At 58.3% G+C, this 21,771-nt stretch overlaps 3 protein-coding genes across 5 annotated transcripts; 2 read left to right on the plus strand and 1 right to left on the minus strand.

Annotated features, from left to right (window-relative positions):
• Positions 1-196: 196 nt before the first annotated feature.
• ABCF3 (ATP binding cassette subfamily F member 3) lies at positions 197-10,977 on the plus strand. The gene is made up of 21 exons (XM_040074547.2): positions 197-295; positions 492-639; positions 713-792; positions 1,118-1,173; positions 2,868-2,965; positions 3,067-3,189; positions 3,462-3,728; positions 3,929-4,009; positions 4,558-4,617; positions 4,925-4,981; positions 5,189-5,211; positions 5,815-5,870; positions 6,005-6,205; positions 6,357-6,433; positions 6,675-6,719; positions 7,045-7,177; positions 7,771-7,859; positions 8,061-8,152; positions 8,682-8,814; positions 9,169-9,256; positions 10,068-10,977. The coding sequence occupies exons 1-21, from the start codon at positions 223-225 to the stop codon at positions 10,224-10,226; spliced, it is 2,139 nt and encodes a 712-aa protein (XP_039930481.1). The 5' UTR covers positions 197-222; the 3' UTR covers positions 10,227-10,977.
• A 2,329-nt stretch (positions 10,978-13,306) lies between these two features.
• LOC120757349 (PHD finger protein 13-like) lies at positions 13,307-17,375 on the plus strand. The gene is made up of 5 exons (XM_040074619.2): positions 13,307-13,390; positions 14,971-15,063; positions 15,374-15,986; positions 16,281-16,319; positions 16,431-17,375. Exons 3-5 carry the CDS (start codon positions 15,401-15,403, stop codon positions 16,655-16,657), a joined length of 852 nt encoding a protein of 283 aa, XP_039930553.2. The 5' UTR covers positions 13,307-13,390; positions 14,971-15,063; positions 15,374-15,400; the 3' UTR covers positions 16,658-17,375.
• Positions 17,376-17,544: 169 nt separating this feature from the next.
• On the minus strand, positions 17,545-21,112 carry LOC120757348 (uncharacterized). 3 transcript variants are annotated; one of them, XM_040074616.2, is made up of 2 exons: positions 20,221-21,112; positions 17,545-19,429 (listed from the first exon to the last, which is right to left on the minus strand). In XM_040074616.2, exon 2 carries the CDS (start codon positions 19,403-19,405, stop codon positions 18,281-18,283), a length of 1,125 nt encoding a protein of 374 aa, XP_039930550.1. In that variant the 5' UTR covers positions 19,406-19,429; positions 20,221-21,112; the 3' UTR covers positions 17,545-18,280. The 3 variants fall into 3 exon arrangements, with proteins under 3 accessions (XP_039930550.1, XP_039930551.1, XP_039930552.1); XM_040074617.1 differs by lacking the exon at positions 20,221-21,112 and adding an exon at positions 19,858-19,971; XM_040074618.2 differs by lacking the exon at positions 20,221-21,112 and adding an exon at positions 19,546-19,680.
• Between the last annotated feature and the right edge of the window lie 659 nt (positions 21,113-21,771).

Raw genomic sequence — 21,771 nt, forward strand, 5'->3', positions numbered from 1 at the left:
TGGGTCAGACCCGATCGCTCGGATCGCTCCCGGTGCCGCTGTCCCGGCACGTGGCGCCTGGATCCCGTCTCCTGGTCTCGTAACGCGCAGGCGCAGTCGGGCCCGGACTCCATCTCCCGGCGCCCCCCGCGCCATGGCGGCCGCACGCCTCCTTCCCGGCAGCGCCTGCCGTCCTTTCCGGCTCCGAGCGGCGGCGGCTCCGCGGGGCGGGCCCGCCCCGCCATGGCGTCCTGCGCCGACATCCTCCGCTCCGAGTTCCCCGACTTGGACGGCGAGCTCTTCGCTTACGTGACGGGTGAGCGGCTCCCGCCCGCCCGCTGCGGCTCGGCCTCCCGCGACGCCGCGTGTCGCGACACCTCCCCTCTGTGGCGACGGGCGGCAGTCCCCGAATCGCGACAGGCGGCCGGGGAGGGGTGGGGTAGGGGGACCGGGAGGGTGCCACCTGTCGCGACAGCGGCGGGGTGTGCAGCGCCGGCGCCGTGTGCCCGCAGGGATCCTGCACGGCAGCGGGTCGGACTTCGAGTCGGTGGACGAGCTGGAGGAGGCGGTGGGCGAGCTGCTGAGGGAAGTGTCGCAGGACACCAAGGACGACGGCGCCATCAGGGAGATCTGCCAGCGCCTCTTCAACACCCTGCAGCTGTAAGGGCACCCGGCGTCCCCTCGCACCCCCTCACCCCACTCACGCACCTCACCCTCCTCCTCCTCTCCGTAGGGACGAGGGCCAAGCCCAGCGCTGCAGCCAAGTGTTGCTGGATGCCCCCATACAGCTTTCCCAGATCACTGATGGATATGGTGAGTGATGTCCGCGGCTCACGTCCAACCATCAGGGTCCTGGAGCTCAGAAGGGCTCGAGGCATTGTGTGTGCTTGCCTGACCTTGGGGAGGGAGGGCTCAGGCTCTCCCTCATAGGCACACATCTGTTTCTCCTGCTGCTGAGCTGTGGGCAGCAGTGCCCACGGGGTAAGCTGGAGTGATGGTGGAGGTGGAGAGATGCCCTTTGGTCCCCTCATCCTGTCGGGAGAGGGATCAGTCATGTCTGGGCATGGGTGGTCATTAAGGCAGGGCTTTGAGGAGCCTCCTGCCACACGTGCTCACCAACCCCGCTGTCTCCTGGCAGGCGACACCAGTGCGGATCTGCTGCCGGGGCTGCTGCTGAAGAGAGGCCAGACCTCGGTAAGTGAGGGCTGTGCCCTTCCTTGTGGGAGCAGCTGACACGTGGGGCTGCAGGTGCCCTGCCCTGCCCTGCTCCAGTCCAGGTTGCCCTTGGAGAGCAGCCAAGGCAAGCAGCATCCCGGTTAGCAGTATAGCTGCAGGGAGTACTGCTCCTCCTTGTCAGGCTCTCTGTTATTTGGAAAGCTCTTGACCTTGGTCTGGTGAAGAGGCTCCACGGGAGTTAGCAGCTTATTAATCTGACGAGATCTATTTTGCTGTACTTTTTTAGAACTCTGACTTTTGCTGTGGGACCTTTGGCTCCTACAGCAGGGCCGTTGATTGAGAAAACACGATGTCCCTGGATGACATCTTGAATATTCACTGAGGGGTGAAGGCCTGGGTAATGGCAGGAGGGGGGATGTTACAGGTGGGAAGTTAGCGTAGAGCTGCTGCAGGGATGTTGTAAGCCCAGCTCTAGAGCTAGTTGTAGGTTGTTGTGGTTTTGGGAAATAAGATCAAGAGCAGAGAAGTTTGGAAGTAGTTCCACTCCATGACCTAAAGAAATCGGGACATCTGTGTTGATGGAATGTGTAGCTGCTCAGGAACAGGCTGGCTTGCTGTCTGTGTTGGAGGTGCCAAAGTCTGAGTGTGGCTGAGGTGCACTTGTACATCCACAAAGCAAGGACAGCAGTGGCTGTACAGCATGGGCAGCATCTTTGCCAGGTCACACACAGAGCTCCCTTTCCATGGGTTAATGTGTTGAGGATGAGAACCCTTCACTTGGAGGCTGAGACCTAACACCATTCCCACACATCTGAACAGGAGTCTTAAGCAAAAACTGGCAGCTCTGGCTGGTTTTGGCACCAGAGTTGTTGCGGCTGGATTCACTTTCCAGCTCTTGTGTCTGCAGCTCAAAAAAAGATCTTCAGAAAAATTGGAGACAATTCAAAGAAGGCCTCGGGAGGCCTGTCAAGCTTTGGAGGACATGTCTTGCTAGGAGATTCAGAAAGCTGGGTATAGTTTACAGAGTGACTCTGTCTCTAGGTGTGGGGTCACAGCTCTAGTAACAAGACATTTTTCAGTCTGGCATGCAGGTCTGTAACGTGCTCCAGTGCCTGCAGAGTTGCCTAGAAATATCTAGGAGTATCCTTGGTCAGCCACAAATATTTGACTCTATGCAGAAATCAGCTGGAGTGGGCTGAAAGCCTGGCCAAGACCAGAAGCTAGGTTAAAACACTTGGCGCCTTCTTGCCTTCAGGGTTAGTTAAATGCTTTTTTGTCTCTGATCCACTGCTCGAGAAGAGTTTGTTCCAAACTGGCTAATGTTTAACGTGTTGGGAAGGGAAACCCCTCATGGTGCAGAGTATATCAGAAGAGGCACTGGGATGGCAGGTTGCTGCCGTTGAAGTGACTTGGCTGAGCCAGGTCCCTGGAACTACAGAAACTGACTGTACGATAGGGTTAGCCAAAACCTCTGCATTGCTGAGGCAAAACTTATGTGTGAGCTGTTGATTTAGGACTTCATTCCTGAAGTAGCTTCCTGGCCTGATTAGCCTCCTCAAAATATGCTTGAATCTGTCCCAGTTTCACTGTCCTTCCTCCCTCCCTTTCTTCCAGGCTTGAGAGGTTGATTGATATTTTTTCTCCCACATCTGGGCTTTTGGGGGTTTTGCTGAAGGTGCTCTCTCTTCTTCAAAGTCTGTTCTGTGTCCCAGATGGTGAATGCCAAGAAACTGGAGAAGGCGGAAGCCAGGCTGAAAGCCAAGCAGGACAAGAGGCTGGAGCGGGATTCCCTGAAGTCATCTGGCCCAGTGTGAGTATGCAGGGCACTTTGAACATCTCTGCTGAGCATGGCTGGGATCTGGCTGTACCAGAGCTTTCCTGTTGTCCTGTATCCTCTCTCTGTGTCCCCAGAGTCCTTGAGGAGGCGTCTGCCAGCCAAGCTTCCAGCAAGAAGGAGACTCGCATGGAGTCGTCAGGCAAGAACAAGTCGTACGATGTGCGCATCGAGAACTTCGATGTGTCCTTCGGTGAGCGGTGAGTGCGCTGGGGACGTGGGACAGACCCTGGCTGGGATTTTGGTCCACGGGGGATTGAGACCAGAGCGGAGAGCAGTTGAGAAATTACAGAGGGTCTGGCAAAGATCAGGAAGCAAGGTGGGTGCTGACCCTGTTGGCTTTGGGCAGGAGAAGCCCATGAGTTTTGCTTGGCTACAGCACAGCCTGAAGTACACCAGGGGCAGGTGGCTGTTGGGTATCTCCTCTTCATGAGACAGTCTGACCAGGGACCTGCCTGTTCCCTTGCTTCAGTGTCCTGCTGACGGGAGCAGACCTGAACCTGGCTTTCGGACGGCGCTACGGGCTGGTGGGCAGGAACGGGCTGGGGAAGACCACGCTGCTGAAGATGATCGCCAGCCAGAGCCTGCGCATCCCCTCACACATCAGCATCCTGCACGTGGAGCAGGAGGTGGCAGGGGATGAGACACCGGCGCTGCAGAGTGTGCTGGAGTGTGACACCACTCGTGAGAGCCTGCTGCGGGAGGAGAGGGAGCTGACAGCCAAGATCAGTGCTGGCAGGTGAGGTGATCTGATTTCCAGCCCTTCTGAGGCCTCTTGACCACGAGATCTCATTCTGAGGTCTCTCCCTTCCAAAGGAAGGATCTGGCAGGGGTGGACTGTATTTTGCCCACTTTAGTCCTGCCTGGGGAGATCAGCCTCCCCCAGCTCTCAAACCCTGACTTGGTGAGTCCCACACCCTCCTCCTTTTTCTCCCCTAGGGGAGAAGGGACAGAAGGTGCCAGACTATCGGAGATCTACGCTAAGCTGGAGGAGATTGAGGCAGACAAGGCCCCAGCAAGGTGAGACAGCCCTGTGAGCACCGCTGTGTGTTGGCATGGCCAGGGCTGAGCGGTGGTTTGGGGTATGGAAGGTTGATGCTGCAGCCCTGGGATCCAGTGTGTGGGGATGGGGTTTTCCCTGCGGTTTTTCTTGTCTCTTCTCTATCACAGCTCTGCTGGTTCAGGAATAGTTGAGCTTTCTGCTGAAGATGGAGGGACTTTTTTTTTGCCCCAAATGGCTTAGATTGCTGCTGCTGCTCTCCAGCCTCCCTAGGTTCCTGATGCCTGGGGCGCGTTTTTGGGATGGTAGTGGTGGTGTGACTCTCTTCCTGGCCAAAGAGATGAAAACTCCTTGCAAATCTCCTGGGACTTCATGTGGATGCTGTGCCCTGATGGGCTGCATTTCCTAGCCAAGTGCTTCTCTTGGGTGTGCAGGGAAGTTTTCCTGCACCAGAATGGCTTTAAAATATCCAGCAGAGTTCCCTTGGTGGTTGTGGGTCTGAGACCTCGGGCTGTGCTCTGCCGTTGGATGCTGTAGCTGGATTACAGTTCTCTCCCCTTTTCCCCAGGGCATCCGTCATTCTTGCTGGGCTAGGCTTTAATGCGAAGATGCAGCAACAGGCAACCAAGTAAGTTTCCAAACCTTGGGCACTGAGGCAGTGATGGGGCTGGGTAGATGTTCCAGTTGAGCCCCCAGGCACTGCTGTGGCTTTGAGGAAGAGCAAGAGTCTATTCTTGCCCATCCATTGTGGTCTCCTGCCACCTTCCTGCTGGACTGCAGATCTTGTGCTGTGCCTGAAATCTCTGCTGGGACAAGTTGCCTCTGGGTGACAGCAGAGCCAAAAGGGCCATGGGGAAGCAGGGATCCTGCAGGCAGGCGAAAACAGAGTGCCTCTGTGTCGAAGAGTAACCCCTCTCTGCATCTTCCCTCCTCAGAGAGTTTTCTGGAGGCTGGAGAATGAGACTGGCCTTAGCCAGAGCCCTGTTTGCCAGGTTGGTGTCCAGGCCTTCATGCTATGGGGTTAAGCCTCCTTGTTGTCCATGCTGCGAGGTGCAGGGGTGCTGCCCAGGGATCCTCTCAACCCAGGCTCAGGGGCTGGGTGGGTGTTGGAGGCACTGCAGCTTTGTGTGTGTGATGAGACACTCTGCACTGACCCTGTGCTCCTTCTGCTTCTGATACCCATGTCTTGTTTTCCCCAGGCCAGATCTCCTTCTGCTGGATGGTAAGTTGATACTGTGAGTCCCCCTCTAACACTGCTGTGCCTGCCTGTGCCCTTCCTGGGGTTGGGAACATGCCATGGCCTTTATCTGCCTGCTCAAAATAACCCTGTGTGACAGGCTGGCCTGGCAGCATGGCTGGCAGCAGTGGCACAGGGAAATCTGCCTGGGCAGCAGCAAACTTTCACTGTGCTCAGCAGAGCCTTGCCCTGTGCTCCAGCCAGGTACTCTGCATGTCATTCTGCCCCAAGTTTTGTTCCCTTTCCCTTGCCAGTCCCTGGAATGCACCATGGCTGCCAGTCTGTGCTGGGGGAAGTCCCTTCAGTGCAGAGCATGCCCAGGTTGGGCAGGGAATCCGGGTGAGGTGCTGCTGTGAGGCACTAGAGTCTGTGTATTGATGTGGCGTGGGGGAAGCATCCCTGCCTGAGCCTCAGCCCCCATGCACACGCAGCATCACACCCTACACGAGTCCCCTGAGCTGGGCAGAGGAGGTCTCCACGCAGGCTCTTTCCACCCCAGTGCAGATCACTGGGCTTTCCAATGGGAAAAAAATATCATCCAGCCATCCCCATCCCTCCTGACCTGAGTGCCTTTTCCCCTTCCCTCAGAGCCAACGAACATGCTGGATGTGAGGGCAATTTTGTGGCTGGAGAGCTACTTACAGGTAGGGGGGTGGCAGAAGGCCTTGATACAGAGAAGGGGGAGGGAGGGAGATGTCCTGTCCTCTCTGGGTGATGGGACCAACCCCTGTGCTCTGGCCTGATGGTGCTCAGGCCTCGCTTTTGCTGTCTCCTCCAGACCTGGCAGTCAACCATCCTCGTGGTGTCCCACGACAGGAACTTCCTGAACGCGGTGGCCACGGACATCATCCACCTGCACTCGCAGCGGCTGGACATGTACCGTGGGGACTTTGAGAACTTCATGAAGACCAAGGAGGAGCGGCTGAAGAACCAGCAGCGAGAGTATGAAGCCCAGCAGCAGTACCGTGAGCACATCCAGGTACTGGGAGAAGCCAGTGGACCTGGGGCATTCTTCTCCCAGCCTTGTGCCTTTCTCTCTGCCAGTGGTTGTGTTGCTGTAGGTTTGGCAGTGGAGCAGGGTGGCTGGTGCTGAAGGGGACTTGGGGCTCTCTGATGCTTTTCTCTCACAGGTTTTCATTGATCGCTTTCGTTACAACGCCAACCGGGCATCCCAAGTGCAGAGCAAGCTAAAGCTGTTGGAGAAGCTGTGAGTACCTATCCTGCTCCTCTCTGGAGGTGGGAAAGGGGCAGTGCTCCTGGAAAGAAAGGGAGGTTCCTAGGGTATCTGGCAGGTACAGTTGTGGTTTGGGCTTGTTGAGTGCCTGTCTCTGGTCTAGAGGCTTTGGTTAGATGAGGTGTCACAGAGCTAAAGACTCTACCTGAGCTTCTGGTGTGGGAGCAGATCCACAGTGCAGAGCCCCTTCGTTAAATGTCTCCTCTTATTGCAGGCCAGTGCTGAAGCCTGTGGACAAGGAATCTGAGGTGATCATCAGGTGAGTGTCCCCAGAGCCATTGTTTGGAGGGCACCTGGCACCATTTCTGACACAAGCCTCTCCAGGGTCCTGTCCCACCTGGGACAACCACCCCTTCATGTGGGCCAGTTTTACTCTGACAGGGACACCAGACAGGTCCCCTTGTTCAGGCTGGGTTCCCTGGGGCCAAGGCTGCAGGTCTTTGTTGCCTTCACGTGACCATCCTTCCCTGAGGCCCTGCATGGAAGGGGCCCTTCTTGTCACCTGGGGAGTTACAGGGGTTGTTCCACATGGCTGGAAATCTCTGAAGTTCCTGGCCATCTCTCACCTCTTCCTGACTTCTCAGGTTCCCTGATGGCTTTGAGAAGTTCTCCCCTCCAATCCTGCAGCTGGATGAAGTAGACTTCTATTATGAGCCAAGTCACTACATCTTTCATTCCCTGTCTGTCTCTGCCGACCTGGAGTCCCGCATCTGTGTGGTATGTGGGATCGCAGGACAATGCAGGCTGTGAGGGACCTTGGGAGGACCCTGCTCAGGGCAGGGGTAGCTTTGATTGTAGGTCAGATTGCTCAGGTCCTTGTCCAGTTGAATGCTGGATGTTTTCCAGCGAGGATGATTTCTTCCATTCCGCTGGGCTCATCACAGCATTTGATCATTCTCATTTTGAGGAACACTGGAACATTTTTCCTAGTACCCTCTAGAATTTGTGATTTCATCCTTTCACTGGACACATCAGAGAAGAGACTGGATCCATATACAACTCCTGTTAGATGACAGCAGCATGTAGTGGGGGCCCTGCTAAATTGGATGGGGCAGCAGACACTGTGCTTGCAGATGAGGCTGGGACTGGGTGATCCTTAGGCTTGAGGGTTTGGAGGGAACATCTGGCACTGCTGCCATTGCTGCTTGTCAGTGATAGAAATGCAGCTTCCTGGTAGCTGAAGTCAACATTTATACCCTGTCCTGCTCGCCCTCATCATCTGCAAGAACTGAAGTTCCCTGATCACTGCCCCCCTCTCCAAAGTGCCTTCATGGATTTCACATTCTCCAATGCTGCTGCTGCTTCTCTAGGTTGGGGAAAACGGAGCTGGCAAGTCAACCATGCTAAAGATCTTAATGGGGGAGCTGGCACCGGTCAGAGGGATCAGACATGCTCACAGGTACCTGGATGGAAGGACTGGGGGACTGGGAGGAATGGTGCAGCTGGGGGGCTCCTGGGCTGTGCTTTGGAGCAGTGGCTGCTTGAGCAATGGGGATGGGTCCAGCACGCCAACTCTTGTACCCCCTTACGGCACTGCAGCCATGAATGCTGTGGTTGTAGGGTCTGGTACCAGCTCCCAGTCCCTCTTCTCATTTTGCAGAAACCTAAAGATCGGTTATTTCAGCCAGCACCATGTGGATCAACTAGACTTGAATATTAGTGCTGTAGAGTTACTGGCAAGAAAGTTCCCAGGTGAGTTTTTCTTGATCCCAGAGGTCTCCTTTGCTGGACATGGAGGAGCATTGATTTGTCTATGGTCCTGGGCAGAAGGCTCTGTCCCATCAGTGCTTAAGGGTCACTGCCAACACTGGGATAACTCCCCTCATCCAGCCAAGTTCAGGTCACCAGCCATGAGAAGCAGGGTAGCTGGTAGTCTGCAGATCTCAGCCTGGTGCTAAGTTTTGGGGGCAGATGAGCTGCTTTCCTGCTCATAGGATGAGCACTGGATCCCCCTTTCCCAGTTGCCAAAACCTCTGGTTCCCCTCTCCATTACTTGACTCGGTGACAGGGACTTGGGAATAGCATCACTTGGTGTCAGTCACTGGCTCTGCACCCCTGTCCTGATTGTGTCAGTCAGGCTTTCCTTGCTCCCCCCCTGCGTGGGAGAGAATTTCCTGGAAGTGTTGCTGAGCTCCTGTTTGCTGGTCTGGCAGAGGCTGCCCAGCTGTGGCCCTGTGTCACACCAGGTGTGCCATAGCTGTGTTGTGACATGATCCTACAGGGAAGACAGAGGAGCAGTACCGGCATCAGCTGGGGAGCTACGGCATCTCCGGAGAGCTGGCCGTGCGTCCTGTGGCCAGCCTGAGCGGAGGTCAGAAGAGTCGTGTGGCCTTTGCCCAGATGACCATGCCCTGGTAATGTTCTCCCAAATGCTGTTAATGTTTGCGTGGCTCCATCCCTGGAGCTTGCTTCACCGGGAGGAAGGCAGGCATCCAGGGACTTCCTGCTACCCCACAGAAGCCTTGTCCTTGGAGGTTTTTATGGAGAGGGAGGTGTCACCCTGGGGAGACTGTGTGGAAAGAGGCAGGTGTTTTGTCCCACTGCTTTGGGGTCACAGGGATAAGAGGTGTCCCTGGGACTAGACAGTGCCAATTCTGGGGCCAGGCACGTGCCAGTGGCTGTGGCTCTAAGCAGCTAAAGCAGCAGTCAGGGTGCAGACCCAGCCTGAGCCTGTTTCAGTGCATCCTCAGAGCTCTCTTCTCTTCTAGTCCAAACTTCTACATCCTGGATGAGCCAACAAATCACCTGGACATGGAGACCATTGAGGCACTGGCAAAGGCACTGAATAAGTTCCGGGTAAGGTTCTCCCAGCAACATCTCTGTTTTTCTAACGCCTCCTGCAGCCTCCAGCTCAAGTTACTTGGTGTCTCAGCCAGAGCTGGATAGTGAAATACCAGCAGTGACTTCCAGTCTAGGACAGAATTTGGGAAATTAGTCACGTTTATGCCATAGCCATCCCTCCTAGTGGTTTCTTTACTTGATGGCTTTGGCTAGGAGTGGCTGAAAGAGGCAGTAGCAGCAGCAGCCTAGAGAGCACCTTGACTGATCCTCACCTACACTCTGACTTCTCATGTGCTGTGTGCAGCTCCCAGCCCTTCCTTGGGGCTGCTCAAAACTTCCTTAGGCATATTGTATGCCTGATCTCCAAAGACTCAGCCTCCAGATACCACCGTGATCAGCCTGGACCTCACTGGTTGTTGTTCAGGTTGGTGCAGTTTTCCCGTGGCAGAAAAGCTTAGCTGATGCTGCTCAGGGCCTTACTCAGACACCTTTTCATTGTTACTGACTTGGTGTGGATTCTCCATCCTTGAAGTTGTTGGAGACCTGGAGAGCCAGTAACAAAGCTTGCCTTCTGAGGGTGGAGATTAAGTATGTAACTACTGCACATGGCTCCTCTGTAGGTGATCTGTGTCCCCCTGAAGGGAGGAAAGGCCCGGATGAGCTCCCTGCCAGTAAAATCCTGTTAAGTTTTCCCTGGAGTGGAGTGGATGGAAACCCGAAGTGCTGGGCACAAGCTAGACAGTGGCACATGATCTCCATGCCACCAGTCCTGGGCCCTGGGTTGTGCTCCACTAAATTCCTAATTTTCCCCCTTGTCTGTTGACAGGGTGGTATAATCCTGGTGTCCCACGATGAACGCTTCATCCGCCTGGTGTGCCAGGAGCTATGGGTGTGTGAGAACGCCACCGTGACACGCATCGAGGGTGGCTTTGACCAGTACAGAGACATCCTGAAGGAGCAGTTCCGAAAGGAGGGTTTTCTATAAGGGAGGTGGGAGCCGGACTGCGCCAGAGGCTGGAGGGCAAAGCTCGGCCCCATTGGCATCCATCCCGACTGTGCCTGGCAGAGTGCCGAGGACGCTGCTGCCCGCATGGACCGTCAGCCATGCCATCAAACTGCCACCTGAACTGCTCTCCCCTCCCGGGGCCGGGTGGAAGGACAGCGTGGGAGCAGGAGCCTGGTGTGCGTGGCCACGGGCTCTGTCACTGTCCGGGGCCGTGCCTGGCGCTGGGCACACTTAGAAGGTTGTGCCTGGAGCTGCTGCTGTGCCGAGAGGAGGGAAGGCAGCGCGTCCTGACCCTCGGTTTAACTCCGTGCTCTGCAGGGCAGAAGAGCTGTTCTCCGTGTTTCTTCACTTCACCCTCTGCCTTTTTCTTTGTTTTTTCGTTTAACTGCCTGAGCACTAGTCTGGCTCCATCACATGCCACTGTCCTCCCTGCTGCCTTGGAGGGAAACGAGGCGTTTGCTGCTAAAAGTGACCCCCGCCTCTTCCCCAGCCCCCCGATGCTGGGGCTCGCTTACGTCTGTAGTGCCGAGGGAGCCGGAGCCCGGTTCTCCTGGGCGTGCTTCCTGCTCCTTTCCCTGTGCTGCTGCCGGTACCGCCTCGCTGCCTGCCTTGCCTTTGAGCCTGGGGCTGGGCTGCCCTGGGCTGGGCTGCCCTGAGGTGGGCTGCCTGCTATCCCTCCCTGCCCACCCACACAGACGTTGTGGTGTAAATAAACCCAGGACGCAGTGGGTGCAACGCTCTCCTTTCCTTGGCGGGACTGTGGGGCTTGAGTTTGGAGGCAAGTGGGGATTGTCCTCCTGTTGCCCCAAGCAAGCACAAGGTTGGGGTGGGGGAGATGCTTTCCAGATGATTCTCTCTGAATTAAATGGCGGGTCTGTGGTGCAGGTGAGGCTGGGACCTTCTGGATGGAGTGTGCCAGTGTCCGACTGGGCAATGGGAGGCCACAGGCCACCTTTGGGGGCATGGAGCTGGTGTGAGGCTGGGGTTGGGTGTCAGTTCTGGAGGGTACCGGGTCTGGTTGTAGTTTGGTGGGCAGGAGGAAGGGGGTGGAGCTGTAAATTATATTGAGCAGTGAATGGGGATGTATTTCTGGGTGTCAGAGAGGAACCAGGAAACACCTTAGGAAGCAACGGGGTAATACCCATAAATCGTCTCAAAGGAATTATTAGGCAGGGCTCCTCCTAAACGGTGAAAAGGCCCCAGCTGAAGTGTCTCCACACCAAAGCATGCAGCATGGGTAACAAGCAAGAGGAGTTGGAAACTGTGGTGCAATTAAAAAACTGATGTAATTGCCATCGAAGAAACAGATGCATCACACAACTGGAACGCTGCAATGGAGGGCTACAAGATTTCAGAAGAGAGGATGGGAAGAAGGGGCAGGGGTATTGGAAGGGACAGATTGTGAAGAGCTGCCTCTGAGTAACAGCCATGAACAGGTTGATTGCCTGTGGGTAAAAATCAAGGACAGGACTGGCAAAAAGCAGCCTGTGTTCGGTGTCTACTGTGGGCTGCCTGGTCAGGGGGGTCTGCTGATAGAGCTGCCTTGATTCAGATATGTTGGCAGCTTGGTGTGTCTTCAAGTCCTGCATCCGAGTTGTTTATGAAGATTTGAAGAGCACTGGCCTTAAAATTGTGCTCTGCAGAACCACACTAGTGACTGGTCACCAGTCTGGTGTCACCCCATTCACTATAACCTGACCCATGAGCCTACTGCTCACCCATAGCATGACATATTTATCCATCTGTGTGCTGGACATTCTGTCCAGAAAAATCCTGGGAGCGTATTGAAGGCTTTACTGAACTCCAAATTTTGTATCAAGGACCCCCTAGATCAACTACTTGAGTCACTTTGTCCTTAAAGGTAATTAAAGTTTCTCAAGCAGAGCTTTCCCCTCATGAACTTGTGCTGGCTGTGACTGATGCCTGCATTGTCCTTCAGGTATTTTTCCATAACCCAGAATAATCTGCTCCATAATTTTACCAGGCGCTGAAATGTGACTGACAGGCCTGTAGTGCCCAGGATCATCCCTCTTGCCCTTTCAGAAAACTGGGAACATGTTTGCCAGTTTCCAGTCAAGTGGGATCTCTCCAGATTCCCATGGCAGTTCAAAAATCGTTGAGAGAGGTCTCATTAAGTCATCCACCAGCTCTTTTGAGTATTCTTGGATGAATTCCATAAAGGCCCATACACCATCCCTATAAAGGGATTTGGCGATAACAGCAGATCCCACACAAGTTTGGGATTGACTGGGAGTTTATAATTCTCACAGCCATGGTCCTCCAGCTCAGGGACCCCCTAGACCCTATCACTGGTGTTGAAAGCTGAAGTGAAGAAGGCATTAAACATCTCTGCCTTGTCTATGTATCTGCTTGTGGAGTTTCCATCCTCATCCAATAACGAGAAAACGTGAATTCTGCGGTGGCTTTTGCTGTTGACACATTTTAAAAAGAGTGACTTTTTACACGGGCAGAGACAGGCGTGAGAGAAAGGGGGATGGCTTTAAAGTGAAAGGGGAGACAGTTGCATTGGCTATTAGGATGAAATTGTCCCTGGAAGTGTGGGGAGGCAGTGACACCGGTTGGCCGCAGCAGCTGTGGATGCCCCGGCCCCGGAGTTGTCCCGGGCCGGGTCGGAGGGAGCACCCCGGCGGGGTGTGTGCCGCGCCGCCCGCGTCGCACGGGCACCGTTCGATCGCGGCGTTCCCCCCGAGCCCCAACATTCCATGAGCCGCGACCCCGCGCGGGCGGTGGGCGGCGCCTCGGCGTTGCCGTTGGAGGCGGCGGGTCCGGGCGAGTTCCAGCCCGGCTGCGTTCCCGTGTTGGGTACCGGGAGGAGCAGACGCTCACCGGCACCACTCCCACCCCGCACAGGGACGGTCGGCGAGAGGCCCCGCCCCCGCCTTCCCCGCCACCAGGTGGTCCCGCCCCTGCGGCCGGGGCGGCGCTCGAGCCTCGCTCCCACCGGCGGCGGGCACCGCACCGCACCGCACCGCACCGGGACTGCTACCGGCACCGCTACCGGCACCGGCACCGGCACCGGCATGAGCGCCGGCGGGCAGCCGGCGGAGCCCTGCCCCCGCGGCGGGCCGTGCTCGGCGGGGAGCAGCCCCGTGCCCAGCCCCGCGTCCCCGGCGCCCGAGGAGGTGAGCGGGGCAGAGGGGAGCGGATCGCGTTGGGGGGCGGCTGGGCGCTGGGCATCGGGGCCGCGGGGCCGCCGCGGGCTGCGGGGGTGCCCTCGGGAGCGGGGGGGAATCGTCTGTGTGTGCGCCGAGGGGGGTGGGCTCGTGTGGCTGTGTGCGTGTGCGGGGGGGTCCCCCCTGTGTGTGTGCGGGGGGGAGTCCCTTCGGTGTATGTATGTGCTTGGCGGGGGGGTCCCCTGTGTGTGTGTGTGAAAGGTGGAGGGGGTTCCCCGTGTGTCTGTGTCCGGGCGGCTCCTCTCTCTGTGGCGCTGTGTGTGTACGGGGGGGTTCACTCTGTGTGTGTGTGTGTAGGGAGGGGGCTGCCCTCTGTGTGGCTCTGTGTGTGTACGGGGGGGTTCCTTCGCTGTGGCGGTACGGGGGGGGGTCCCCGCTGCGTGGCCGTGTGTGTGCGGGGGCGGGCTGTGGGTCGCTCGGTGTGTGTCTGTGTGTGCTGGGGGGGGGTCGTGTGTCGCGGAGGGCCTCGTGGGGGAGCGCACAGAGCGCCGGGGGTGGGGGGTGGTTGTGCTGGAGGGTGAGCTTGGTTGTGAGGGCTGGGGGGGGGGTCTGTGTGTGTCTGTGTGTGCGCGGGGGGGGGGCGGCTCCGCGTGTGCCCGCGGGGGCTGTGCGTGGGAGAGGAGCCCTGGGGGGGCGGCTGTGGGCACGGGCGGGGGATGCTGCCCGGGGTGGGGCGGGGGGAGGCGGTGGCGGCACTCGGGGTCCCCATGAGGGGGCCCGGGTCGGGCTGGGGGCTGCGGGGGTGCCGGGCGGCCGTGTGTGTGAAGGGGAGCGGGGGTGCTGCGCGGCGTTTCGGGGGGAGCGGGGGTCCCGCGGCGGCGCGGTTGCCGCGGGCGCGGTGGTGTCGGTTTGGGGGGCGGGGTCCCCCCCGGGCCGGTCGGCCGGGGCAGGACCGGCAGCGCGGCGCCATCTTGGGAGCCATCAGGTGCCCGGCGCGGGGACGGGCGGAGCGGGGGGGGCCGCCCCCGACACCCCCTCCCATCCCCGGCCGCCGCCGCGGCGGGGAGAGCTGCGGCCCGGCCCCGGCTCCCCCTCGATCGGCCGCGGGGCGCGGGGCTTGCCCCGGGGGGCGCCGGTGCTGCCGGCGGCGCCCGGCCCTCCCACCGCTCCCCCCCCCCGCCCCGCGGGACCGAGCGCCGGGCGCTGCCCCGGGAGCGTCCCCCAACCCGGAGTCACCGCCCGCGGGCGGACATCCCGGCACCGGGCCCCCGAGCCTCTGATTCAGGCTCCGCCGGCGGCTGCCGGGCTCTGGGTGTCCCGGCATGTCGTCACGGTGTCGTCGCGTGTGTCCGGCCCTCCCTCCCCAGCCCCGCCACCACCCCGCCCGGGATCTGGGTTTAAAGGGAAGGGCTGCATTTGCCTCGGCGGATGATGAAGAGTTACGGGAAGGATGGATGTTTGGGTGACCTCCGATATTCTGTGCTTCTAAAACTGCCGGGTGCTCCAGAGCTGCCGCCAGAGCCGGGCTGTGATATCGGCTTGGTTGGGATATCCCGGGAGTTTAATCCACTCGTGGTGTTTTGTTGCAGCCACTTCAGAAACGGCGGAGAACTGTGGAGGATTTCAACCAGTTCTGCACCTTTGTTCTGGCCTATGCAGGCTACATACCGTACCCTGAAGAGGTAAGCGGGCTTGCACTGTGTTCCTTTACAAAGACGCTGGGTCTCCTGATCTCCCTGCCATGTGCAGGCTCAGCTCCTAACCTTAAAGAATCATGGATTGGTTTGGGTTGGAAGGGACCTTAGAGGTCATCTAGTTTCAACTCCCCTACCATGGGCAGGGGTGCCACCCGCTTAATCAGGTTGCTCAGGGCCCGTCCGGTCTGGCCTTGACGTTTGGGTAGGCACTGCTGGAGAGTCGTTCTCTCCTTACCCCAAATATCTGTGCTCTGGTCTCCCATGATAATCCTTCATCTTCCCCTCTTGCCACTAGTATGTGCCCTGGACCCACGGAGGCAGCATGAGCCCCCAGAACAGCACGGGGAGCACTCAGGACAGCGATAGCTCGACCTCATCTCACTGCTCCGACGGCCACATCCCAATGGACAATAGGAAGAGCAGGAATGCTGTGGCCAGGGGGGCTGTGGGCAGTGGCCTGCTAATGAACAGCCCTGCCTTTTCCACTGCCTTCTACAATGTCCGGCCCCAGCAAATCAAACGGAAGAAGCCACCAGCAAAGAAACGCATTTTGGAGCAGGAGGTGAAGAAGAGGGTGCCGCTGAGTGCGTGGAAGGACTTTGGGGCAGAGCAGGATGGGGTGAAGCAGCTGGCTGCACTGGCAGGACAGCTGTCTCCTGTGAAAGAGGAGCTATTGGAGCCTTCCCTCAATCCGCCTGGGGACCCCCAGCCCAACTCCCTCCTGGAGGAGCCGACGACGGAGAAGAAGGACTTGATGTACGGAGCACAGGGAACTGAGAAGCCAGCAGATGATCCTCAGCTTAAGGAGCATGACCCCTTCTCTGGAGAGAGGAAAAGCCCTAGTCCCTGTAATACCTTGGACCAAAGCACAGGGGAAGACACAAGCAGGGAGACCTCCCAGCTCAGTGGTAAGTGTCTGGGGGACTGCAGAGGGCCAGTGCCAAACATTGTCCCTCCCCCAGCTGCAGCCACCCTTGCTGGTCACAGGGATGGGCTGTCGACAGCCCAAGCTTCTCCCAGCAAGAGGAATACTTTTGGGACCTGGGGGACTGAAGAGCAGAGGGCGGGCAGGGAGCTCTGCTCTGTTCTGCAGAGCAGGTGGTGCAGACATGAAACAGGTCTGAAGTGGGGTGTAGGGCTGCCTTACTCATCTGGTTCTGATTTTTTTTTTTTCCTCTTTTTCCCTCCTTTTGCAACTTTAGCAGTCGAATTCGCAGAAGTTCCCAACACCAAAGCAGAAGGTGAGTGGGGGTCTGTCCCTTTTAACACCAGTGGAAGTGGCTGGTCTGGCCACAGGCAGACCTGCAGCTGCTAAGGTTGTGTCTGACCGGTGTCTCTCTCTCCCTGAGCAGATGATGATGCCTGGGATCTGATCACCTGCTTCTGCATGAAGCCCTTTGCAGGGAGGCCCATGATTGAATGTAACGAATGCGCTACCTGGATCCACCTCTCTTGTGCCAAGATCCGCAAATCCAACGTGCCTGACATTTTCATCTGCCAGCGGTGCCGGGATGCCAAGCAGGAGATCCGCCGCTCCAACCGAGCTCGGACAGTGCCCCGCAAGCGCCTCGTTGACTGATGCTCCTGCAGAGCAGGAAGGCTGGGGGTCACTTTTTAACCTGAAGACTTAGACAATCAATGCACTGGCAGGGGAGGGGCTGGGACACAGGGCCAGACCGTCCCCCTCACGCCTCTGGCCCCTGGAAGCTGCCCTGCGTGTCCTCCCCAAGGGTCATATTGGCCATAGAGCTCGGTTATCCCAGAAGTGTGCGGGGAACAGGAGGATGGTCCAGATTCTCATCCCTGTGGGTGGTGTGTTAGTGTTTGTGATCTCCTGGGGCCCCACATGCACTAACTGTTGGATCCCACCTCCTCCTCGCAGCCCCTCCAAAGAGCCCTGCCCATGTGCCTTCTGCACTTTCCCTGGGGGATGCAGGCCCCGCTCCTGTCCTGGTGACACTCAGCTCAGCCCCCACCTGCCAGTCCCCACGACTCTAATTCTTAACTGGGTTCTTTCCTACTTGCACATCTGGTTACTGTGGGACCACAGCAGGGGGCAGGGTGTGGGACAGCCCCCTGTCGCACAGCAGCCCCCAGGCTCGTCCCTGTGCCTATCTCCTCCTGTGGAAAGCCTGGGCCCCAAAAGTGCTTTATGTTTTTATAGTTACTTTGTATTATAGTTAATTTGTATTATAGTTACTTTGTATTATAGTTAATTTGTATTATAGCTAATTCTGGTCCTTGCCCTGTGGAGTGTGACTGGAGTCTTATGTATATAATAAATACTTTTGCCATAACAGTGGTGGCTTTGGCATAGGTCAGTGACCTTGGTTCTCGTGTCCCCCAGGGACCCAAGCGCTCCCCTGCTTCCCTTCTGCTGTGGCTGGGACCTGGTGTAGGGACACCTCTCAGCCCTGCTACTCCCCCAGGTAAATCCCAAGCTGCAAAAACAACAGGAAACTAGCAGACCGGTACATCTATCTTTAATTTGGCAATGACCACACCTCCCCACGCTGCTGCAGTTTACAGGGAATAATGCTCCATGGGTAGGTCCTCAGGAGTTACATGGCCTCGGGGACAACCTCTTCAGTGGGAATCATGTTCCAGAGCCTGCAGGCATCTCACAGGGAATGTCATTGGTTGTTCCACAGAAGCAGCAGATCCGATGATGGCTCGGGGAGGAAGGGTGGTGTCTGTGTGCCCTTGCTCTAATACTTAAGGCACATCACTGTTTGGCTCAAAAGAAGAGTTTTCCTCTTGGGCTCTGACAAACCTTCCTTGTCTTTGTCTCCGCTCTGGAGTGCAGTTAGAAATTAGTCCCGACAGCAATCGAGGTGCCAAAGGTTCCAGTTTTCTCCACAAAATAAGCTTCTAATTACAACACAGAGGTATCATTGGCTTTTGTTGCAGATCCAGAGGTATGCCAGCTTCCATCAGGCATGCTGTTGGGACATGTGGGAGGTGCAGTGAGGGTGACAGACAAGAAGGCTCTGGGGGCTGAGTGCTGACCTGGCTGGGGCAGCAAGAAGGCACTATTTGTGGGGACCCTTACCAAGCAGGGTCCTGCTGGTACAACTTTTCAGTTCCAAGGCTGTGAACGGTTTAGGAACAACAACTAACCTGGGTGTAACTTCTACGCTAGGGGACAAAACTGGAGTGATGCAGCCAAGCAAGTATTCGGTCGAGGTAGGCAGGCAGTGGTCTATTCCTCATTGGCCCAGACAGAGGTGCCTGCCTTCTGCTCCAGGTGGGGAACCACTGCCTCCGTGTAAAACTTCTCCAGCTTGGGCACCGTCTTCCCCCAGAACTCTCTGTCAAACTCCACGGGGACCACAGCTGTCTCCTTGTTGGTGTGCACCACGAAGTCGGCCCGCTGGAGGCCAGTGGTTCCCAGCTGGCACTGGACCTGGGTAAAGTAGGGATGATTCTTCTTCAGGGCATAGGAATCCCCTTCCACCTCCAGGCAGAAGTCCTTGTCCTTGCAGGCCTCGCGCACTGTCCTGTTCCTGTGCTTGTAGGGACACTTCACCTCCAGCAGCCCCAGGTCCTTCCCTGTGGCTGCATCCTTGATGATCCCATCTGGGCTAGCAGCAAGCCACTTCTTCTCTGGGTGAATGAAAAGGCCACAATCCTCCACTTGCACTGGCTTGCCCCCTTTCTGTGATTTCTGCTTGTAGGCTTCCACCGCCACCTTCTCATTGCGGATCCCCCAGGACATGGCTGGGGTCTGCACCTTGGAGCCAGAGCTCACCACTTCTTTTAGGTAGGACTTGGGTACCTCATCTGTCTTGCTGTTGGCAAACCTGCTGTTGGCAATTTTGGGGGCCACGGAGGCAGTGATGCGGTTCTCCCGCCACTCGTACCACTTGGGGTTGTCCCGCTGGCCCCGGGTCTCCTTCTCCACCCTTGGGATGTCCTGGCTCTTTACAGGGGGCAGGAACCGGTCGCAGGCCTTGCTCAGGTCAGCCCCAGGCTGCTTCTTCTCTGGGTACAGGTCGGTCCTGGCAGGACCAGTAGCTCCCTTGGTGCTGGGTTCCTTCTGGGTTGTAGAACTCCTGGCGGGTGCTCTGCTCTTGTCCCCAGCATCTCCTCGGGCTCCGCGGGATGCTGTGGATCTTGGCTGAGCAGAGTCTGCCTTTGTCCCCTGCCCCTTTGTGGAGGTGGTAGCCTTGGCAGCCGAAGTGCTGCGGGACTGGCTCCCTGCAGCTGCGGCCTTGGCCCGGGTGGCCGATGTGGAAGGCGGAGGCGCAGCGGGGGCACTTCTGGAGGCGGTTGTGGCCGGTCGGGGGGACGATGTGGCAGCAGACTCCTTCCTGGGTCTCCCCATTGCTACAAGTCAGAGGATCTTACGCTGTGGACACGGAATAAAGTTTAATGCAGATCTTCACAACACTTATTTCCCTCTTCCCGGCCCTCCTTGCGCCTGCTCCGGGGCAGGCTGCGCCCCTGCCGGAACTGCTGCTTCACCCCTTCCCTCGGCTCGCGTGTCACGGCGGAACGGCAGCGGGCCCGGCTGGGGCGTTTGTTCTCACCCCCCCCTTGCCCGCACCCCGGTCCGGGCCCCCCCGAGGATAAGGCGGGGCACAGCGGCCCCGGAGCCGCCTCCGCCGGGACGCGGCAGCGGCGCCCGCAGGAGCCCCGACTGCCCGGGGAGCAGGCGCGTCCCATCCGCTCGGCCAGCGGGGGTGGAGGGCAGGGACGGGGCCGGGAACCCCCAGCACCACCCCGGGGATCCCAGCCGCGCTCCGGGCCCGCCCCGCCCGCTGCCGCCGCTCTCACCGCTCCGCCGCCGCTCCGGAAGCGCTTCCCGCCTTCCCCACGTGCCGCAGGGGCGGCGGCCCGAGCGCCGCGGGACGGAGGGAGGGACGGAGGGAGGGAAGCACGGGGCTGGGCTGGGCGCAGCCGTCGGCCGAGCCCCCGGTCCCCGCTAGAGGGAAGCAGCCGCTCGGGCACTCGCACCGCGGGATCTGCCCGGGCATGCCCGCTCCGCCCCGGCCGGACATCCCAATGCCTTCCCCCGGGACCCTCCAACGCTTAACACCGCGCTGGGGACAAACCCCGCCGCGGCCACCGCGGAGCCCATCCCCGCCCGCGGGCAGAGGGCTGAGCCTCTCGAGCTGCACTGTGGAAGGGCAGGCTGACCTGACGGGACCCCGCCGAGCCCCGATGGCCCGAGCTGATCCGAGCCTCCACGTCCCGCGGCGAGCAGACGTTCGGGAGAAGGGCGAGGAGCCGGAGCGGCGACACCCAGCCTGGAGCAGCCGCTGTGCTGCCGTGCGAGGAAGGTCCCGGCGCAGGGATGGCTCAGCGCCGCCGAGACAGCCCCACCTCCGAGCCTGGCAGGGGGCTTGGCCGCCCTGAACAAAGCAGAGGCAGGCGTCACCAGCACGGCAGTTTCGGGTTCCTCAAATGTGGGCGGTTTCGTTTTCTCCAGAGAACGTGGCGCCGCCGAGCGAGCCCCGGGGTCGAGGCCGCTGAGAGATCCCCCACGGCTGCGAGCCCCTGTAATTTTCGTCTGGCGAAAGCAAATCCAGCAGCCACCAGTGTGTGGCCTGGGTCTGTGTCAGAGACAGCCCCGCAGGGGCTCCCGGCCCCTCCATCTACCTCTGCCAGCGTCCTGGGAAGGTTTCGGTTTGGCAGGCTGGAGTGCTGGCAGCGGTTCCAGCCCCTCTCCCCAAGGATCCCAGATGTCTCCACCAGCCATCCCTGTCTCTTCTGAGGTGTTGTTTCATTTCCTCCCTCCAGGCCCTCTGTAGCTCCCTACAGCTGGGCAGACAAATATTACCCAGGTTAAGCCAAAATGTGCCCGATTTTGACCAGAAACACCGCTGGCACCTTCCTCCTCCATGGCTACCCATCCTCAGGATTCGGTTTAGTTCTTGTGTATTAAGGAGCAGCTATACAGGGCGCCCCAGTCCCTCTCCCTGCCTGTGCCATCTTCAGCGGGCTCTGAGGAGCTGCAGCTGCATTGAGCACAGTTGCTGCCAGCCTGGGTCTTGGGTTATTTCCCAAAATAACTAAACTCACACCAAATTCATGGGGCTTGTCAGCTACTTAGGACCTGAAAGCATTTGTAAAATCTCTGTGGCCTGTGCCCTCTCCAGCAAGCCCTGTCAGTGGGTGAAAATTGAGCTCAAGGAACAGGTGATTTGGGGATGAATAACTAGCTCATTGGGCTGTGCTGCAGCTGCTGATGAGGTGTTAGTGGGGTGTGAGGATGCTGAAAGGAGCTGAGCTGCGCTTCTGTTTCCAGAGTTTAACACGTGTAAGCTCAGCACTCTGCTGAAAAGTAACGCCAAACTCTCCAGGTCTATTTGTGTCTGTGACAAACTGCTGTGGGGGAGCTGTGACGGTGCAGAGCAGGGACACGAACACCTGATGGCTGGTAGCAGGTTGGGACGGAGCCCTTCTGAAGGTTGCCAGCACGCTGGGGCAGCCTCGGCTGTGTCCCAGCGCTGCGCTTGCCGTTGTTTTTCACCTGCTGTCGCGCCGGGGCCGACGTCTGACGCTGCGGGCTGGCCAAGCTCCATCACCCCGGCTGGTGGCACTGAACCAGAGCTCACATTTGGACGCTTTTCTTCTCCTCAGTTTGGCCTAGAAATGATATCTCAGAGAAAAAAATCAAAGCTTGTGGGTTTTTTCTCCGGGGCTGGAGCGTCTGTGGCGCTTGCTGTGATGATGGGAGCGGGAGTC

Source organism: Hirundo rustica, chromosome 10 (genome assembly GCF_015227805.2).
Source record: "Hirundo rustica isolate bHirRus1 chromosome 10, bHirRus1.pri.v3, whole genome shotgun sequence".
Classification (NCBI taxonomy): Eukaryota; Metazoa; Chordata; class Aves; order Passeriformes; family Hirundinidae; genus Hirundo; species Hirundo rustica.